Below are 21,333 nucleotides of genomic sequence, written 5' to 3' on the forward strand. Positions count from 1 at the left end.
TAAACGTGCAATCCAGTGTCAAATATTAAATAAAACATAAGCAAACAAACATAAATCATCTATATATATATATATATATAACTCAAAACTTTAAGAATGCAATATAACATATGAAACTCACTTTTCATTCTAAGTTTTGGGGACCGAAAGATGAGGAAGGTTGACCAAGAAGTTGTTACAACCTCACTAGAATGTTGGAATATAAATTACCGAGGAATCGCCGCAAGGAGAGAGGAAAGGGTTAGGATTCTAAAAGAAAAAATGTTAGGATTCTAAAGAAAAGCAAAAAATGATAAAAAACTGTCAAAAGAGAATGACTTTATATGAATAAAAAATCATGGAAAGATAAGGACATTCACAAAATAACATTCACAAGTTAAAATAGAATGACATTGACTTAACAAGAGATTCACATATATTTGCATGTTAAAATAATATCAAGAATCGTAAGTTAAAATTATGACATTAGCATGTTAAAATAATCCTGACTTTATATAATTTTTAGTTAAAAGAGGTTCACATGGTTTCTGTGCAAAGGTCGGGACGCCTGTAAATATGTAATGTGAACCTGCCAAATTCAAATTAGAAAACATGTGAAGGTAAGTACATTTGCAACATACATTTATGAAAATCACAACAAACGTTTATAGACATCCTGCCTTCATATGAGTTTTTAGTTAAGGTTCTCATGTTGTCTGCACGTAGGTCAAGATGTCTGCAAATGTACGACACAAATCTATCAAGCTTCAACTTTTAAATTCTAAAAGATTTGCACTAAACTTGAGAATAACAAAAAATATGTGCATTTCAAATGTAAATCATCTGTATTGAGATTCAAGATAGTCATATCTATCATGCAAACATCAAAAGGTTCACTTGTGAGGAGTAAAAATGACTGAAAAAAGTCTGGAATTAACAATTTTGGGCACGAGAAGGATGCATTTTCAACAAGCCATTTTTGAAAGATAGTAAGCTCGTTTTTTGTAATATTTATGTATTATCAGCACACATATTCTTATATATTAAATTTAGAATTATCAAAACTATTTTTATATAATTGAATATTAAAAGCTACGTTCCCTAATGTCTGTGTTTTTTTAGAAAATCATGTATTCATGCCTTCATATGTATTACACTTGTATCTACGTGACATAAAACAGAACCCCATGACGGTGAAATGAACATCATGTACGGATATTACTTTAATACTTGTAATCTTTTTTATCATCTTCAATTATATTTTACTTAAAATACATTTTTTTAATTAAAAAATCAAAATTAATTTTTTAATCAGCAAAATCCCATGCCCTAGTGCCTTTTTTTTAAAAAAATTTGAATTTTCACATCGTCCTCGCCTCATGAGTTATAATCCCTGTTTTTTGGAAAAAACCACTACACCAAGTTCTCATTTAGGCGAAGTATCCACTGCTTTACCGATAGTTGAGACTCAATCGACATTGCAGCGGTTGTTACCATCCTTGTGAGATAGGCCGAATCAAACATTCAATAACTAAGTACCTAGAAAAATACCGAAGTGAGGAATATAATATAATTATCACTCTAGAATTAATCAAATTATTAAAGGGATCTACTTGATGAAAAATACTTATCCGGATTAACAATGAAATACCAAAGACAAATAATAACTAAGCCAAAATTTCAACATTACATAATCTACATCCTAACTCATATTTTTTTTGTGTGTGGTGGTGGTGCAGCATCAAGCATGTCTCCACGCTTGCATGCGTGCATTCAAGCATCTAAATTTAAGACTGCTCCCTCCATTCTAATTTTGGAGATGCCCAGTGAATGTCTGTGTGCATCACCCGGTAGGTAGCAAAGGAATTTTAGCTATCTCAACCAAGTGCTTATGCAAAGCCTGAGGCTTCGAGAAGAATGGAGAGTGATCACTACCCTTAAGCCGGAAAACTCGCTCCGGAGGATTCAACTTGATCATATTCTGCTGTACAGGAAGAGGAATTGCATTGTCTTCAGCTGTCTCTATGAAAAACCGTCGCACCGAACCATATTTCTCATTTGAAAGAGAGAGCTTCTCCAAAACTGGCGCAAATGGCATTGGACGCATAGAAACTGATGCCAATGCAATATCCTTCATAAAGACAAAACAGTCAGACAAACCTACATTGCAGCACAATTTAGTTGCAAACAACAGAATGAGGACCTACTTTTGACTCTTTAAGGGTCCAGTGTGATCACACAGCTTACTATGACCAAGTTCTTGCCCAAGTATCTTGACATGTTAGTCTCTGTTTGGGAGTCAGTTTTGGGAGGCGATGAGAGGGGAAATCCACAGATTTGATAATAACATCCTTTCTGGAAAGTTTTTGAAAATCAGTGATTTTGTGCGAGATTGCCCCTCCCATCTCCACACTGATCTCCCTTCTCCATCCCAAATACAGGAGGCCCAACAATGGAGACCAACGAGAGTTCATGGAATCCCCATCACAGCTCCCAACACAGGCTTCCAAACAGAGCCTTAGAGACCATCTCCATGTCTACAACAGTAGATTCAACACTCAAGACCAACGAAACAAATTTTCAACAAACCACTGCTACTAAAGAGGAAATTAGTTCCAGAAGAGAGGTGTCTTATTTATGATGTGAACCAGAGATAATTCCAAATATTTCAAGTCAAAGAAATTGAGCTTTAAAACATACACCAAAGATGATGTGAAGATAAGATCCATGTCACAGAAAAAGATTGGATCCAGTATGCAAGTCACCAAGGTTCACCATAAGGAAAGAACATATGGCTGTAACCATCATTTTTTGGTCACTGACAGACCTGGCTCTGAGTTGGTGATATCACCAGATTGTTTCGGGTTATTTTTTTTTTCCCTTTTTGAGTGAGAGGCATATGGTCAAGATAGGGTTTCTGCATTAGTTAAGAAAAGATGATGAGATCTTTCATTTGGACATCATCTTTCACCTCAAGAGAGCCTCAGAAAACAAGTCATACTTTACAGAGTAACCCCACAAAAAGAAAGACGCAACAGTTTTTACTTCTATTAAAAGATTCAAAGCTCCATACCTTGGAAGGACTTTGGTTAAATAACAAGTCCCTCAATAATGACTTGTCCAGATCAATAGCAGTTGGTGGGTGGTCGCTCCCATTCATATATAAGAATATCTGAGACTGTCGCATCAGATCATCAAGACCTGCCTAAAATGGCAAAACCCAAAGCATTAATCGTACAGGATAGCCATTAACAAAACCATATGAACGAAAATTTCAACAGTTTTACTAATAGAAAGAAAACTGTAACAGTAATATTATATGCCAATCAAGTGACTTATTGACTATGATTAGTAAATTCTTATTCATACACCAAAGGACTGTCCAAGAACTTCAAAAGAGTCAGAAAACATGAGATATTTTAATTGTTCACCATCATCTAGGTCTTCCCAAAAGAAAGACCTCCAACTGTGCTAGCCTTTAATATAAAAGTTTTGAAAACATAGTGGTAATATTAAAACATTATTGAAATAATATTATAATATTTTAAATGAGTATTTTGAAAATATCACTATATTTCCCTTTCTAATCCTTTATTTCATTATATTGCAATGATATCACTATATTTTCAAAATACCATATATCTTGGTGTTTGTTTGGAACTGATACAAAAGCTAAATGACAACCATCTAAAACTGAACCTCTTGACTAACTTGCCCAGTTACGCCCTCAATGGACGTGTAACAGGGCAAGCCTGCATTCAACAGCAACCAGGGTGGTTGTGGCCAACTCAACAGTGTTGTGGATCCAATCACCGATTAGTAAATCCCATAATCAGCTCATGTAGTTTGCACAAAATGATAGATCATGCACTTCAAGTCACACTTGTGACAACACTGCTGATATGATAGCAATAAAAAAACTTCAATGCATAATATAAATCATGAAGAGATCAAGAATAAAATTTACCGGATACAACTTCACAACAATAGTAACAAATATCGACCATATTTTGAAATCTATCATGAAAAAATCACGATCTACAAACTAAACAAAAAATAAGTGATTTAAACGCAAGATTTCAATCTATTACCGTAATTGAGTTTATCACAATTTTATCACAGATTTATCGTGTTTTTTTTAAGAAACCAAGTATATAATAATTAGGTTATTTTTTTGAAACATAAATGGCAAAAACACCATTCAGTTAACATACCTCTTTTATTTTTTAAGGGGTAAATTCAAACCAACAGGCAACTAAGGGGAAAGTGGAACCATCTTTTATGATTAATGAAGAGGCCTCCCAAGCCTTCACTTATCGATATAGGACCAAAAAAGAAAGGTAACAAAATTAAAATAGGACTAAAAGAGAGGTAAACAAATTAAATGGCATAGTTAATACTCTCTCTCTCTCAAAGAGGGAGTTGTTGACTACACGTAATGCCTCGGTTTTTATCCTTTTGAAAAAAAAAAGAGAAGAGGGATCTCCTACCAGCAATGCCCTCCCTATATTTCTCTGAGTTTTGTTTCTAATTTGTTAAATATTTTTTCTATGTTTTAATTTGCTAAGACTTTCCCAAGAGTTTGTTTTTACAACAATTAATTTTTGTAAAATCCCTTACTGAGACAATCTCAACAATGAGGTCTGTGACGTTCAGAAAAATTCTGGCTGAATTCCGAAACTGGCAGACTACAAATGCAAGCATTGACCAAGTGTCACCTAGGTGCTGATGTAGTTGGAGCTATGTACCAAGAAAAATACAAAGTTATATGAGATGATTATCACAATTCTCAATGATGCATAAGTTCCATGAATTTTAAGCATAGGCTTTTGTGTTTTTATCCAAGTAACAGAGTATTAAATAAACCTGGTCAGAAAACATGTCCAGGGTGCTTTGCCCATCTGTCAGCATTGCTGCAGAAGTGAAAACAGCCTTTGCAATCTTGCATGGAAAAGCCTCCATGGCATATGATATGCAAGCACCTCCAAAGTCATGGCCCACTAAAACCACCTGCACAAGGAATTCACCGAAAAGAATATTGAGAATCCAATCATTTCAAATTTTTTACACTCCTAAAGGAAAGGTCGTGTGAAAATGTAGCATGCTTTTCAAAGAAGAAATTTTTAGCCAATTATAGTTGCTAATGCTATCCCATTCAAACGACACATTCACCAGAAGTTGGATTCAATAGAAGATCATCAGAGGCATAAATACACCATTCCCTGCAATGGTTAACAGCAGTACCCTCTTACAAAGTGCAGGGATGAGGGAACCAATAATCCAGACTACAAACCTATGGACACAATAACGTCTCTTCAATATGCTGCTACAAACTTATGGACAACAACGTCACAGCAAATATGCCATTCCATCTACACATTGTGAACCTTTGACAAACTTCTGTTTTAGTCAAAAGCAGAAATTAGAGAAAAAATCTCAAAAAATTCCAAAATGAATATTCATTAAGACCTGCCACGAGAGACCAGGAAACTGACAGGCTTGAGAAGAGGTTACTATAGACAGCAGCATAAAACAATTGACAGAAAATATCAGTCACTTCCTATCTGGATTCAAAAACTAAATACCTCTAGAGCTCTTTCCTCCGTGATAATATGCTTAACATTCGCCAAATTATGGCCGAAAAAACAAGCATCACTGAAACAAGCTGTTAAATAAAGTATAACCATGCTCATGAAGCAAAATCTATGGTTTCCTTCTGAACTCAAGTAAGATTTGTGTGTCTTTGGCCTACATGAAAAGAAAAGGAAAAGGAAAAGAAAACCTATAGTGCAATCTTGTGGGTTGCATCAATGGATGCAATACATTTCACAAAACAATTCTGTGTTTCCTTTTGATATAATTTGAGTAACAACCTATTTGAACTTCCCTCATGCATTTATTTCCAATAAATGGGAGCTTAGAGCACCAAAGACTGCACTAAAATAATTAGTTCTTAATAGAGTAGGTATTTAAATAAGAAATGTGAACATGGCATGTTTTGAAATGTATGCATACTCAATAAGAAATATGTTATCCACAGAATTTTACAGATGCAGGTGCTTATGTGTTAATAAGAAATGAGTAGCAGGTAGTTTCCATCATATAGATATAGATAAATTGCTGTGCACCATGCACTACACATGGATGCTTCACGACAATAAATGCTACAAGTAAATTAGAGTAAGATAACCAACCTTCTCTCCATCTCCAAGCTTTTCAAGGAAATCTGTAAGTGGCTTGACATATTGGGAAAGGCTTGTAACATTGTTTGGGTTAAAAGTATCTATTCCCGAGCCAACCAGATCAATGGCAGTGACCCTAAATCCACCTTCCTCAAGAAGAGCGATGGTTTTGTACCAACACCAGGCACCAAAGCCACCTCCATGAACAAGTACAAAATTGTTTGTCTCTAAGTCATCTATCTTTAGGTCCTGTTTATACAAAAGTAAAAGCAAGTAACATGATTGGTAAGAAACCAAAACAAGAGGGAAACATGAAATCAATGGAAAAATAGCAAGGTTATGACATCCAATTTAATATAAAATTTCAACAACTACAGGAAATACATTACACACATATATGTAATGAAACAAGCAGAAGTACATAAGAGAGCACACTAAGGGCATACAAGAACACAATAAAGTGTGCACAAGCACTAGTCCACCAAGGGACAGTACAAGAACTAAGTAGAAAGTAGAAACAATCACAAAAAACGGAAAAGTGCAAACAATAGCCACTATGGGCAAGCACAAAACATAAAAATAATAACTTTTTATTCACTTGAACAACGCTTGATAAAGCATAATAAGAGAAGGGGTTTAACCCCCTTTAAATAGGCATTGGTATCCAATGTAGCCTTGGGATGCTCCCAACGGCTATAATTATAGTTGTTGGGGACATCCCAACAGCTATATTGGACAAAGTCCAATATGCCCTTGCATGAAAATAAGAAGATAAACAACAAAAATTATATAAAATGACAGAACTGCCCCTAATGAACAGAACTAATTACAAACATGTAAAAGACAAAAATGCCCCTATATGGGCAAACCTATTACAATGAGAAAATATTCATATATATAAATTATATGCATATATATAATCATATATGCATATAGATGTATATATACAACACTATAATTTAACACTTCCCCTCAAACTTACGGTGTGATCACCGAAAGTTTGCCAAAAAAGAGATACAAAACAAGGTGAAGGCAAATCCTTAGTGACAACTGACATTCCGAAGTCACATAGGGCAACTCAATCGTTTCTTTCAAGTATTCTTCCTATACATAATGGCAGTTTATCTCTATATGCCTGATTTGTTCATAGAAAGTGTGGTTGCTTGCAATGTAAGTAGCACCTTTGTTGTCACAACACATCTTCGATAGACTAAAGATGACTAGGCCCATATATTTGATAAGACTCCTCAGCCAGATAATTTTCATAGTTGTTGTTATGACTCGATATTTAGCTTAAGTTGATAAAGAGACTTTATGTTTATTACACCTCTAAGATATAAGGGAGTCTCCTAAAAACACACAAAAACCAGTAGTTAAGACTATCGTTTCTCTTAAGTATTCTTCCTTGACATAATGACAGTCAATCTCTATATGCTTGGTTCATTCGTGGAAGGTGTGGTTGCTTGCAATGTAGATAACACTTTTATTGTCGCAACACATCTTCGATGAACTAGAGATGACTAAGCTCACGTCTTTGAGAATACTCCTTAGCCAGATAATTTTCATAGTTGTTGTCATGGCTCGATATTCAGCTTCAGTTGATGATAAAGAGACATTTTGTTGTTTCTTAGACCTCCAAGATATAAGAGTCTCCTAAAAATATACAAAAACCAGCAGTTGAGACTCTATCATTAAGATTACCTCCTCAATCTGCATCAGTATAAGTAATTAAATCTAAAGAGGAAGAAGAAGATAAAAATAGCTCTTTGGATATAAAATTTTTGATATACCTGACAATTCTTAATATAACACTCATATGCATAGTAGTTGGTGCATGTTGAAACCAGAGTTGTCAATCAAGAAAGAAAGAGAGAGATGTGATTCGAGAAGCAAAAGTAAGAAGCAAGATACTTCTAAAATTTTAGGAAGCAAGAAGCATGGGACGACTTAGAAGAGAACCGAGAATTGTCTCAAAAGCGAGAAGGGAAGCAAACCAGAAGTGACCTAGGAAGCGAACCGAAAGTGAAGAGAAAACAAAGAGGGAAGTGACCTAGGATGTGAGTGGGAAGCAGAATCGAGTTTTCCCGCTATTTGGAAAAAAAAAATTGTTAAAGGCTCCAAGCCCCCCCAAAAAAGAAAATTCACTTCCTGATATTAAGAAGCGAGTGAGAAGCAAACGAGACGCAAGTGAGAAGCGAAATGGGAAGCACACTTACCCATAATGAAAAGCGTGCTTCCCATTTAAAAGGGTTGCTTTCCTACACATTTCAGAAGTTATGCATTTTGCATTTCCAAAATGTGTTTAGAGGAAGCACGCTTCCCTGAGTGCTATAGTGTTTCCGATAACCCTTATTGAAATTGATTGGTTGAATGCAGAACATGAGCAATGTTTGGTCTTGCAATGAATAAGTACGTCAAAGATCCAATTAGTTGTCAGTATGGAGTTGGATCTTTAAGAGGAGTTTTATCTTCCAATCTTAATTTTGCATTGACAGTCTCCCACGTGTTAACCTTCTTATCATTAGAAATTTAAGATTTGACAATGATATCTGCAATTAGCTTTATTTGGGACAAGATATATCATCTAGGTGAGTATCACTTCGATAACTAGAAAATATCTTAGAAAATCAAGGTCAGACATATCAAAATAATTTTTAAGAATCATCTTAATTTCACCAACCCCATGTTTGTCACTCTCTGTAATAATCATATTACGTATAACAGAAGAATAACAATGTCAGTACTTGTATCCTTTAAAAAAAGAGCAGTGTCAGTATAACATGATCTATAACCCAAGTTTAACAGAAGCCTATTAACAATGTCTAGTTAACTAACTACGTAAAGGAAATAAAAGAATCTAAACTAAGATGCAATGAAATACTAAACTACACATTTAACAAAAATTAAAACCTAACTAAAAAGTGCAATGTGTTGTAAACCGTGCGGGTCTGGGAATAAGTGATCATGTTGATTTGCATGATTTGCTGAACACGCAAATCCACGAAATCAAGTTGGATCGTTGAATTAAAAATCATTCTATTCGGCTTGTATGATGATCAATGACCAAACAAAATTAAATCATTCGCATCCCAATCTGGTCATGCTCTTACCAATGACTAATCGATTAACGACAGTCAATCATGCCGGACTCTGTGCATGAATTAATTGTGTGATCTGACCAGCTCGCATGAATACCAATGCCCAAGCGATTCAACACATGCAAATCATGTAAATGTGCGTGATCTGCTGAACCTGAACATCAGTGTGATCTGGCCAGACGCTGAATCTGAACCCTCTAAAAATATTTTCGCAGCTTGGTTCTGCGGGTTTTACACGACATGGGTCGATTAGGAAGTGACCTATTTTTCAACTTGATGTCAAAAATGCTTTTGAAATGGTGACCTAAATGAGGAAGTGTACATAAATCCTCCTCCTAGCCTTGAGATCGAGAGAAGAAAAGTTCTCCATTTAAGAAAAACTTTGTATGGGCTTAGTCTAAAAACTTTTTTTAGACTAACCCTCGTTATTTTAGAAATCTAGTTTTTGTTTTGTATTTTGCAGGTGAATTTACGCGTGCGAAGGGATTGTTCTCGCTAGGGTCGTGATCGTGCAAAGCAAAAGAAAGCAAGTCCGTGAAAGCAAACCGAGCCCTGCAATTTTTTTTTTGCTTTTCTTTATTTTATTTTATTTTATTTTAGGGTCGCAGGCCATTTAATTTGGTTGTAATAATTTTTACTTTCTGCTAGACAACTGTAATAGGGTAGAACATTTTATTTATTCTTTTACTTGAGGCAATAAAGTTTTGTCATTGTGTGGAGTATAAAAGCTTTTAAAATCGTTCCATGTGTTCGACCCGGACTTCACCACTGGTGTGAACCGGAATTTTAAGATTTGATGCACGGTTTGCATAAATGATTTTTATTGAAAAATACCTTTTAAAATACTTTCACGAAAAGTTGCATCACGGACCTTCGGGTCTGGACCCGAGTCTTAATCGGATCTTCTTATTTATCACCATACCCGGACCCTATAGGGTTTGGTACGGATCGGGTCCAAGTAAACCCGACCAGTTGACACCCCTAATTCTCAATACTTCACGAAAGTGGCGTAAGCCATTGGTGGCAGGATTGATTATTGGACAAGTCGACTAATATTTCCAGTATCGAATGGAGCGAGCTAAGTACACGAGCAAGGCAAAGAAATGTGAATTGGAACAGTTCCCTGCTACTTGAGAGCTACAACCCATTGCCTCAGTGTTTCCTAAAGCTCTTTCTTAAGCTAAGGGAATGGAATTTCTTTCCTTAGTAGTTAGAATTTGGCCTCTTTTACTCTAAAGAGAGAAGATCTAATCAAAGAGCAGCACAAAAGAGGCTGCAGATTGCAGATGTCTCCTCCTTGCTTATTAGCCGAGTGCGAGTGAAGACAGTCTGGTACCTGCTGCAATTGATCCATCTTTGGAAAGCTATTCTTTTCCCCAGAAGTGTTGATATATATATATATATATATATATATATATATATATATATATATATATATATATATATATATATATATATATATATATATATATATATATATATATATATATATATAAAGGGGAATGGTCCACCCGATAAATGATCCACCCGTTGTCCTCCCTTTCACAATATCTATGTTAAATATGTTTTTTTGGCAAATCTCATCATATGGATGTGATCTACATGGTTGAAAACATATGAATAGACTCTTGAGTTGAACTTTTTTGGTGAACATAGGATTTTACAAGGTTCCAAAAATCAGCGGTTCTGAAATTTCTGAAAATTTTCTTGTTATAAAATCTTACCTAAAGATAAAAAAAAAGTGATCCAAAAGTCTATTCATATGTTTTTAACCATGTAGATCACATCCACACAGTCAGATTTGCCAAAAAAACATATTTAAGTAGAGATTTTGAAGGGGAAGGATAAGGGGTGGACCATCCCCCTTCTATATATATATATATATATATATATATATATATATATATATATATATATATATGATCGACGGCGTTCCTTCTCTAACAATCGAGTTTTTATCAATCAGACTTTACATATTAGATTTTTATCACCCATTTAGTAAGTGACATGCTTTAGATTATGAATTTTCGATATTCAAATGTGCTTTTAAAAGCGCTAAAAAACAATGGCCCATAATACTTTGTATCATAAAGTTTTAAATCCATTGTGAGCCGTCGATTTTTCACATTTTGAAAAACATGTCTAGATGTCGAAAAGTCTTTGTGTAAAGCATGTTTCTCACTAAATAAATTATAAAGAACAAATATATAAGGTCCGATTGATGAAACATTCAAACATTGGAGAAGGAGAACCATCCGATTGTCATCGGTTGTAGATTTTGAACCTTCCTTTGGTTGTACCACTTTTTTGGCCTACCGCTAGTCTCCTGCTAGCAAATAGGCATTTTTGTGTTGTTTTTTGCAAATTTGACCATGTCAATGTATTCAACATGATCGATTTGCTAGGAAACAACACTTGGATCATGTTTCTTTGATAAAAAATATGGTTTTTTTTATGCATCGAATATTTATGAAAATTTTAGACCGTTGAGTTTTAAATCTTATTAAAAACCTATATGTGTGTCCGAATCGGATGATCCAAGAGTCGATTGCTATAAAATCAAGCATGTAGATCACATCTATATGGCCAGATTTAAAGAAAACATGGAAACACCCTTCAAAAGCTCGGTAGGCTGGCAGTAGGCCAAAAATGTGCTAGGCATCTACCATCTACTATATATATAATTTCTTTCTTTGCTCACTAATCAGTGGAGAATGAACTCAGAGTGTATATGCACACACATAATAAAAAGTAAATGCATGCAAGCACTCACACACACATACACAAACTTACGCCAAGAGGGACTTGCAACAAGAAAGACATGCCTAAGTTCCCAGCATACAAGGATGACGCTGTTAAAAGATCTCACATGCCAACCTTATACACCTATTTCTAACTTTATCAAAGACCAGTCATTGAACCCAACAACTACAGACTAGTAGACCAAGGTTACAGTGGCTGACAAAATTGGATTTTATAGAAGTGCATGAATATTTTTTATCTTCTCTTCTATTTTTTTTTTCCTCCGGCACCTCTCAAGTATGTGAACAAGTTTCTTATTAAAGGAAATACAATTGCAGTGAAATCCCTGACTCCCCAAAATGAACAGATGCTGGCATATAGAAATAAGATCACAACTCATAGTCAATCCCTGAAAAAAGCAACAAGAATGTTGCAGAAAATAATTACCTGGTCTAGGATCACATTAGTTCAACAATTTTATCCATGTATAAGTTCCAGAAATCATCAGGAAATCGTATTCAATGCACCAACAAACTTAGGGTTGAATATAATAGCTGGATCAGTCAAGTTTCACGAACTTAATAGAGATGTCTCTTTGGAAAATCCTATGTGAGCCATTCCCCAGCTTGCCCATTATTGAAGGGAAAAATGAGAGCATTGATGTAGGTTTAAATAGATGGAAGATTATGTAACCATTAGAACCAATAATTTTGGTCAAGCAATCAAGGAAAAGAGGCATTAGAGTGGCACATATTTATGTCTTGGATTTTTCTTTTCACTTGTGTAGATGTCTACTGCTGAAGGAAGCTGCTTTACCTAATCTAACACCAGTGCTAAAAGACCTAGATAAAATTGACTCGGTCCCAGCAACAATGAACAGTCACCACTGACACTAACACTGCTGCCATCACCTTGTAAGCATTACCACTAGGTGGCCCATACTATCATGATGCTTGGTTCATGATAAGTGACTAACCAAGAATTATAGATTTTGGAAGAGCGCAATTCATCTTGCCCTACTGAGCATTTGAAAACTTGAAAACAAGCATATTTAATCATGAAACTTATGCCAATTTAATTATAAGTAGAAATTGTGATTGCAGTAGTCAATAGAATAAAACTGAAATCATGCCAGCAACATTTCACCAAACAGCCCATTCTACTCTTAGAGCTATCGCAGTCTCAATTAGGATTTCAAAAATCTGCTTTTGTATTTCTTTGCTAACAGGGAAAAGGATTTTTCTCTTCTACTAATATAAATTTAGGCACTCCAAAAATTTAACAAAATGTTCCCATTGACTACAACTACGAAGAAGAAGAATAAAAAAAATTAATGCCTATAAGATTTTCCTATGGTGACTATCACTCTTTATTGATTGGTCAAGGTATGTCATCCAAAACCCAGCCCAGGTGCAAGTTCACACACACCTACACATTCATACAACTTCCCACCAAATTTAGACTTGAAAATGCATATACATGCACATATACTTCCAGCACTTGGCACATGCGAGCTGTAGCCACAACAATTGGAAATAAACATCATGCGGGATCACCACACACCAAACTATAGAAACATTCTCCAAACTGTACACAAGTTTTGATAAATGCCCACAAATTTTAAATACTTTGATGTGTTTCCTACCATTTCGGAATGAATCTTAACAGCAAATTTTCTTCTACTTTCCACTTCAAAAAGAAGAACTTCAATTAAAGTAACTAAATCCAAAATAGTTATAAAAAGAAAATCACTTATACATTCACAACTACCTCCAGCATCACACAAAAACTGCATACAACAAGAATTAGTTGATTCGATTAAAAAATTCCTAGTTGTCCAAGGGAACAGTTTAAGTTATGACTGACCAAATAATATATAACTAGCAATACTAATCCAAGATTAACTACCTTGCCAAGAAAACTTAATAAAAAACACTGCAAGATTAATTAAACATGATTTAAAAATGAAATATTTTGAATAAACAACAAAACTATGCAATCAAACACAATAATTAACTGAGAAACAAAATCTAAGATTTGTGCAATTCATTTCAGAACTGGAACAATTTTGATATAGCAAGAAAAAGATGCCCTTAAAACAAAAGGAATATGAACTAAATACACATTCCTCCACACAAATTCAATTTGAACTAAAATTATCTAATATCAACAAAAATGCAAAAATTAAAAGATTTCAACTAAATAATTTACAAATTAATTAATCCAATTCTACAACTAACTATTGAGAGAACAAATGCTGTCCTTTTGTGTGTGTGTGTGTGTGTGTGTGGTTTGTCATAATCAATTTGGGTATGGGCTACTTCAAAGTCATAGCAACACAAGTTTTTTACTTAATCAAATTCTTTAGATGTGTTGGTTATTGCTTAGTTAGTTAGTTATTAGAAAACATGTTTTGGAATAATATATTTCAATGAAAAAACTCATTTTTTTATTGCAAAGATTTGGTGCAATAGAAAAAATGCTGTCCTTTTGTGTGTGTGATTGGTTTGTCCTAATCAATTTGGGTATGGGCTACTTCAAAGTCATAGCAGCACAAGTTTTTTACTTAATCAAATTCTTTAGTTGTGTTGGTTATTGCTTAGTTATTAGAAAACATGTTTTGGAATAATATATTTCAATGAAAAAACTCAATTTTTTATTGCAAAGATTTGGTGCAATAGAAAAAATGCTGTCCTTTTGTGTGTGTGATTGGTTTGTCCTAATCAATTTGGGTATGGGCTACTTCAAAGTCATAGCAGCACAAGTTTTTTACTTAATCAAATTCTTTAGATGTGTTGGTTATTGCTTAGTTATTAGAAAACATGTTTTGGATTAATATATTTCAATGAAAAAACTCAATTTTTTATTGCAAATATTTGATGCAATACCGGCCATCGAGTTTTAGATTCTTTTGAAAACCTATCTCACCATAAGAAATCTCTAATGTAATAGTTTTTTTATCTGCTAAATCAACTATAGAGATAACAGAACTCAAAGGGGGCGTTTGAATCCCCGTCTGCGGGATGCACAGAGTGCGGGTCGCAGGTGCATCTGCGGGCCCACGCAAACGCGGGATGCACGGATGCTGATTTGGCATCTGCGGCTGCTTCATGCCCCCCTCATGGAACAGTGACCGATGGACAGCCAAAACAAGCCATTTTTTTAATGATGCTTGGACAGGGGAATGTCTGCGGACACGACAGGACGTTGTTCCGTTCTCTGCTGTCTGCAGTTCAAACGCACCCTAAGGTTTGATCTACAAAACATGATGAAACAAACTAATATGATCCATACTCATCCAAAAAAATGAGTTACCAGTTTAGGTAAATCAAGCCTTATAAATGTGATCTCTATAGCTTATATCGTGGAAAGCATGTATTAGATTATATAAACATCAACCAAACGATCCAAATTACTAGATTTTATTGATTTCATCCAGTATAAAATCTCTTCAGAAAGAAAACAAAGAAATCAACCAACTCATAGTCGGAATTCAGTCAATGGAACAGGATTGAGTTAGCACTTTAAAATCATCTAGAATCTCTTCAGAAGAAGAAATCAACTAACTCATGATGGTAATTCAGTCAATTCGACCATAAAAGAAGCTAGCGAAGCAACCAGAGATTCAATCCTAACGCATAGAAGAAGAGTTTACATAACAAATACTCAGCCAAACGCAAAATCAAACACCTCGAATAGCGACGATCCATGACGTAGAGGAAAAACTATGAATGCTATCCAAAATCAAACTGAAATTCAAGCGAGAAAGAGAAAGAGAAAGGGCATCGACTCGCCTGGTTGACGAGTTGTTGAGGCTGGAGCGGCGGATCAGTCAGGGACCTTGGGCGCGAGCTGGAGCACCTCGGCAGAACGGCCTTGACGCTGCCGGCGGAGGAGGAGGGGGCGGGGAAGCGGAGGGAGGAGGATCGGTCGATGGGGAGGAGGCCGTTGGTGTCCTGGTGCTGCAGGAGGAGGGCGGCGAGGGCCTGCTCGTGGATGAGGGTCTCCTCGAGCTTGTCCCTCCGCATGGATCGGTCGCCCCTCCTCCACCTCGAGCTCGACCCGGGCGGGCCCCTCGCCTCCACCAGCTGCGAGGGACGCCTCTGCGCCTTCCGGCTCCTCGCCCTCTCGTTTACCTCCTCCTTCACGGAGAAGCAACTCGACAGATTCCCCATGCCCGCCTACATCGAGCGAGGAAGAGAGAGAAGGGAAGGGACAAAATGGTAATTAATTGAAAAGGAGTTGCAGAGACAAGCTCCCGGGGTTCACGGTTCTTCCCTTTCCGTTTCTGGCTGCGGACGGTTTATATATCGAAGGACAGTGCAAATTGTTCCCTGTGTTAGGCGAAAATATCGAGAGTGCCATTCAAACTCAAAAATTACATAAAAGACCCTGTTCATTGGGTAATATAACTGAAGAGGGCACTTGCACATATTCTTGGCTTGGTAGTGGGAGTTATAGGAACTTAGGGGTGTCAACGGATCGGGTTTGGTTCGGATCCAGGTAGAATCAGACTTGGACCAGATTTTCGGGTATGATATCGGGTCCGGACTTAAGTTTAATTGGGTCGACCATAAAAGAAATCATACCCGGACCCGATAAGAACTACATGAACTATATACCCAGACCATACCCAGTAAAATAATATTTTTTATTATTTTTACATTGAAAACTTGCGGGTCTTAATCGAAACTTGGGTCGGGCCCAGATTTGGTATAAAATTTTGCAAACTATACCTGGATCCATGTATTAATCCTACCTTTGGGTCTGAAGCCGGGTCTTAATCAGGTGTTCGTATTTGTCACCATACCCGGACCATATAGGGTTTGGTCTGGGTTGGGTCCGGGTAAACACGACCCGTTGACACCCCTAGTGAGAATGGGATGGGGACCAAAAAAGTGGATAGGGGGGTGCAAATGGGTTGGGTGCAGGCCAGATCCTGATAGATCCGGAATCCAAAATGTAAATAGTAGATCTGAATTCGGATCCGGATGAGACCTGAAGAGGTTAGATTGAATCCGGACCCAAAATGAATGTGGTAATATTGGATCCAGAAAAAAAGTTAAGGAAAGCAAGCTATTTACATGCAAAATTTCCCTCGTCAAGGGAATTCCGAAAATGATTATTGTTAGTGGCAATATGAATGGGCCGGATCTTCGGGGTCTGAGTTTGAGGTGCTGGTATTGGCCTGTGTTTGACTGGATTAGCTTAGGCAAGACTGGATCCGAGTCATGGTTTGGATAACCAAAGAAACCAGAGCTTGTAAAATCTATACGTTTTTTAATTGAAACTTGTTGGATCTTACTTAGACTTCTGGTCAAACCGGGTCTGATTTAAAAATGTAAAAAACAGACCCCAGATTGAGTCGAGGTCAACCTTTGCTCAGGCTGACTGATCGAGTACTTATACAAGAATATCCTCAGACCAAGACTTGACTAAATTATACGGTATCCGGATCCCGTCAAATTAGACATGTCTCCCTAGATTCAATCCAAGCTTCAAAATGGACCTCACTTTCTGTATCTATATCCATGCATTCGATCCAACCCGATTTAATCTTTCTCAGCGCTGATTGGAATCTGTAAGAAGGAATTAGACAATGGATTACTAGATCCAATTCAAACTTGTGCATGGACCTTACACCATCTGGTTCACGTTTTAAGACTGTGTTGACCCGAGGAAGCTGTTGATCAAGTACGTACTAACCCCGCTAGCCCAGACAGATCCAAGAAGACCGAAAAACAAGTCTGGTGATACCAAGCCAGCTGGACGGAACCAAAAAGACTCAAAAAATGGATCCGATGTGACTGAGCCTATAAGGAACCAAGAATGGCAGGAGATTGGATCCATGTGACTTCAGCCCATTCTTCGCTTAGCAACCCGGATCCAGACAGAAAGTTTGAATCGAATGGGTCTATATTACCAATACATGTCTGCGTCTTCAGTCTTTCATTTTCATAGTCATGAATTTTTGCTTCTTGATAAAGTAAATGGTACAAGAGTGAAGAAAACAACTAATCCAATGATGGATGCACATGTTATGACCATATACAAGAATGAGATCTGAATGACTCCAAAAAAAAAAATATGTTGGGTTACAACTTACAACACAATAAAACAATATACTTTTCATATTTTATTTATTTTTATATTTGAAAGTATTTATATTTGCCAATAATTTCTCTATATGTTCTTATAAATTTTTAATTCATTATGAGATTTTTTGATACCCAGATTTGTGACATTTATGAGAAGTTCTTCAAAAGAAAGTTTTTCGCTTGTTTGTGTAACATGGGAAAAACAGAATGAGAAAATATAAAAAAATGAGGGAGAAGAGGAGGAAAGTGGTGGCGACCGTGAGATGGTGGGTGGTGGTGGTGAGATGGGTGGTGAAGAGTGTAAAAATAAATTTTGTCTTGGTAGAAAACATTCTTCTACCACCTATGAAGAAGGAATGTTTCTTATTAAAAAAGTGTACTTTTTAGAAAAACTTTTTCAACAAAAAAGACTTGTTTGGAAGGGTCAAAAATTTTGTACAGATTTTTTCATTTTGCATCACTTTTCCTACATCGTTTTTTCTTTCAAACGTGCCCTTACGCTGAACCATCTGTTCCAAAACCCTTATACTGAACCATCTGCTTGGAAATTCCAAGGTAGATAAAAGAAATAGTAATAATATTTTATAATTTTTAATTTTTGAATTCTACATTAAGCAAAGGCATCAGCATTCCAACCAACACCCCAAATTATGGAAATTGTAACACATGAATGTACTAAATTGATGAGTAGAATACAAAAAGCAACCCACTTTTGAGTTTTAGTTATAGGTTAAAAATCTAGTACTTTTAAATTAAAAACCTTATAAGAATTCTATCAGACTAAAACACGCCAAAATTTTCTGACGAAAAGAACATTACTTGAAATGGGTTTAGGTCATAGTGACAAAAGTTTAAAACTGCAAAATATAGGCAGTCAAAAACTCAAAATTTTGAAAATTTTCATAAATCTTGCATTTTTTTGGCAAAATCTTGGCAATAAATAATAAATTAAAAAATATAAAAAAATAATTTTCATAGGAAAATATGAATAAAACCCATTTAAAAATAAAATTCTTGGGAGTTTGCATGATAAATATCTGCTAAAAACCTAAATATCGTGATATTTGTCATGGTTTAAAAAATCTCATGGGAAATTGCCGTTTTAAACTTTCAGGCAATTTCTCGAGATATTATAGTGAGATTTTTATAAATCTCACGATATTTGTCAGAGAGGTTTAGGTACAGCTTGGGTTCAAGTTTTAGTGGATTCGAGTCTCGGTCAATTTGCGTAGCAATTGCATAGAACAGTTCGAGTCAGGTATAAAAACAGGTCAGACACATTTGGGCTCATCTATATTTTCACCTATAGATCCATCCATTCTCGAGATAAGTGTAGATTCTAGACCCAACACCCAAATCTACGAGTCTATCAATATCAGGAATACCAATGCGATTCGAACTTGCAACATCCCAACACAAGGTAACGTAACTGCTCCTGCCAGACAAGCGGAGCCCCCGTTGGTAACATAGTAAGCTTTCTTGGTACAAATAACACGCGGACCTCTGAGTCTCTCTATCGAAAACGTGTATGGCAGGGCGACACTGCTACAGCATGGTGTATTGATACGACACGTGATATACCATGACATGTTCAACATCATGTGTGTCCTTGATGAATATCATATTTTTATTGTGTTGCATTTTATATATTTTTATTAATTTTAATGTTTTTAGTTTAAATCCCAGCTTGTATCTATTTATTGAAAATCAATATCACGTTATAAAAAGACAGGATTTTGGGCACATGTATTTAACAATTTAGGCATTCTTAGAGGGGTTGTGAACATTTTCCCATCACTGGCTTACAACTCCTAATTCTAGGGCTAATAAGCATTCAAAAGGCAATTGTCAAAAGAGGTCTTGGTCACAGTGACCAAAGTTTTTAACAGCAAAAAAAAAAGAAAAAGAAGCCAATATATCACGAGAAATTGAAAATAAATAAATATCTTGCATTTTTATCTGCAAAATATCGGCTGAAATAAATAAGTTAAAAGTTCAGAAATCATTACATTCTTTTCCCTCAATATATAGCTGATAAACACAAAGTTCTTAATAGATCTGATGATATTAACAGAACACAAGATATTGCTTTGTAAAATTTTCTTGATTTTTCCAAAATCTCTTTGTAATCGCCTCAGGCCGCCTCAAGGGGGGTTGGCGTAGTGGGGTGGGGCCTTGGGTGCTAGACGGGCAGTCAAGGTTCGATTCCATGGGTGTCACCTCTCTGTGCAAGCCGATGCGTAGTATAGGCCCTGGAGGCAGGGGTCAACCTCGGAGTTTTATGCAGCCGGCACGAAGACTCCCGGCGCGACGACCGTAGGTATGACAGAGTCTTCGTGCCGGGTGCAGTTTCTTAGGGTTATAAATTAAAAAAACAAAATGCCTCAGGCCATTTGAGGTAGACAGAAAAAACCACACAACTAAACCTAACTTTATTGACATATGATCAGTCTAGACTTTGGATGCATGTGAATGCCAAAAAATTCAATCTTTGACATTCAAAACAAGTTGGCCTACAACATATATCACTGGACTTTTGCATGTCTTGCTTCAGTGGTTGTCTCATGCATAGCGTGTGAGGCATGGGCAAGCTATGTCACAGGGACACACCAGTTTTTGGACATGCATTCAGTGATGCGACACAACACTCTCTGGCACGTGACACGTTCATGACACATTCAGATAATATTTTATTTTTAATCTTTAATAACATTTTCATTAAAGCGTATTTTCATATATTAAAATGTCAAAAATCATTTCTAATCAATTAGATAACAAAAATCTAAAAAAATGTGCAAATTTGCATCTCAAACTCTTACCGAATGGTTCGTGTCTCTGTCTTTCTGAAATAGATGTCACGCAACATCCCACTTCTTAAAGGGCCCTCGTAAGGCATAAAATGATACAATACCTTTAATAAAAAAAGGGCATCTTGAATACTGGTACAGGCACAGATACAGCTCCAACCAACGGGGACCCTTCCCAAGATTAATCGATCCGATCAGTTGCGACAAATACCCATGGCGGACCACAACCAAATGCAGAAGTCATTGAAACTGCGGATTGGGAATAAATTGGCTAAGCGGGTTTTGAGTAGTCCAACTGATAAACAGAACCCATGATATATATATATATATATATATATAGTGCAGCGAGTAGGTGCCAGTGTGACAAATATCGCGAGATTTATGAAAATCTCGTGATAATATCGTGAGAAATTGCCTGAAAGTTTAA

General features: G+C 36.1%; 1 protein-coding gene across 1 annotated transcript; it reads right to left on the reverse strand.

Annotated features, from left to right (window-relative positions):
• Positions 1–1,566: 1,566 nt before the first annotated feature.
• Positions 1,567–16,275, reverse strand: LOC149813056 (putative methylesterase 11, chloroplastic). Its single transcript, XM_089991312.1, has 5 exons — positions 15,796–16,275; positions 6,174–6,410; positions 4,846–4,989; positions 3,053–3,184; positions 1,567–2,110 (listed from the first exon to the last, which is right to left on the reverse strand). The coding sequence occupies exons 1-5, from the start codon at positions 16,174–16,176 to the stop codon at positions 1,823–1,825; spliced, it is 1,182 nt and encodes a 393-aa protein (XP_089847438.1). The 5' UTR covers positions 16,177–16,275; the 3' UTR covers positions 1,567–1,822.
• Positions 16,276–21,333: the final 5,058 nt, after the last annotated feature.

The sequence above is a fragment of the Nuphar pumila genome, chromosome 16 (genome assembly GCF_984573655.1).
Source record: "Nuphar pumila chromosome 16, dmNupPumi1.hap1.1, whole genome shotgun sequence".
Lineage (NCBI taxonomy): Eukaryota > Viridiplantae > Streptophyta > Magnoliopsida > Nymphaeales > Nymphaeaceae > Nuphar > Nuphar pumila.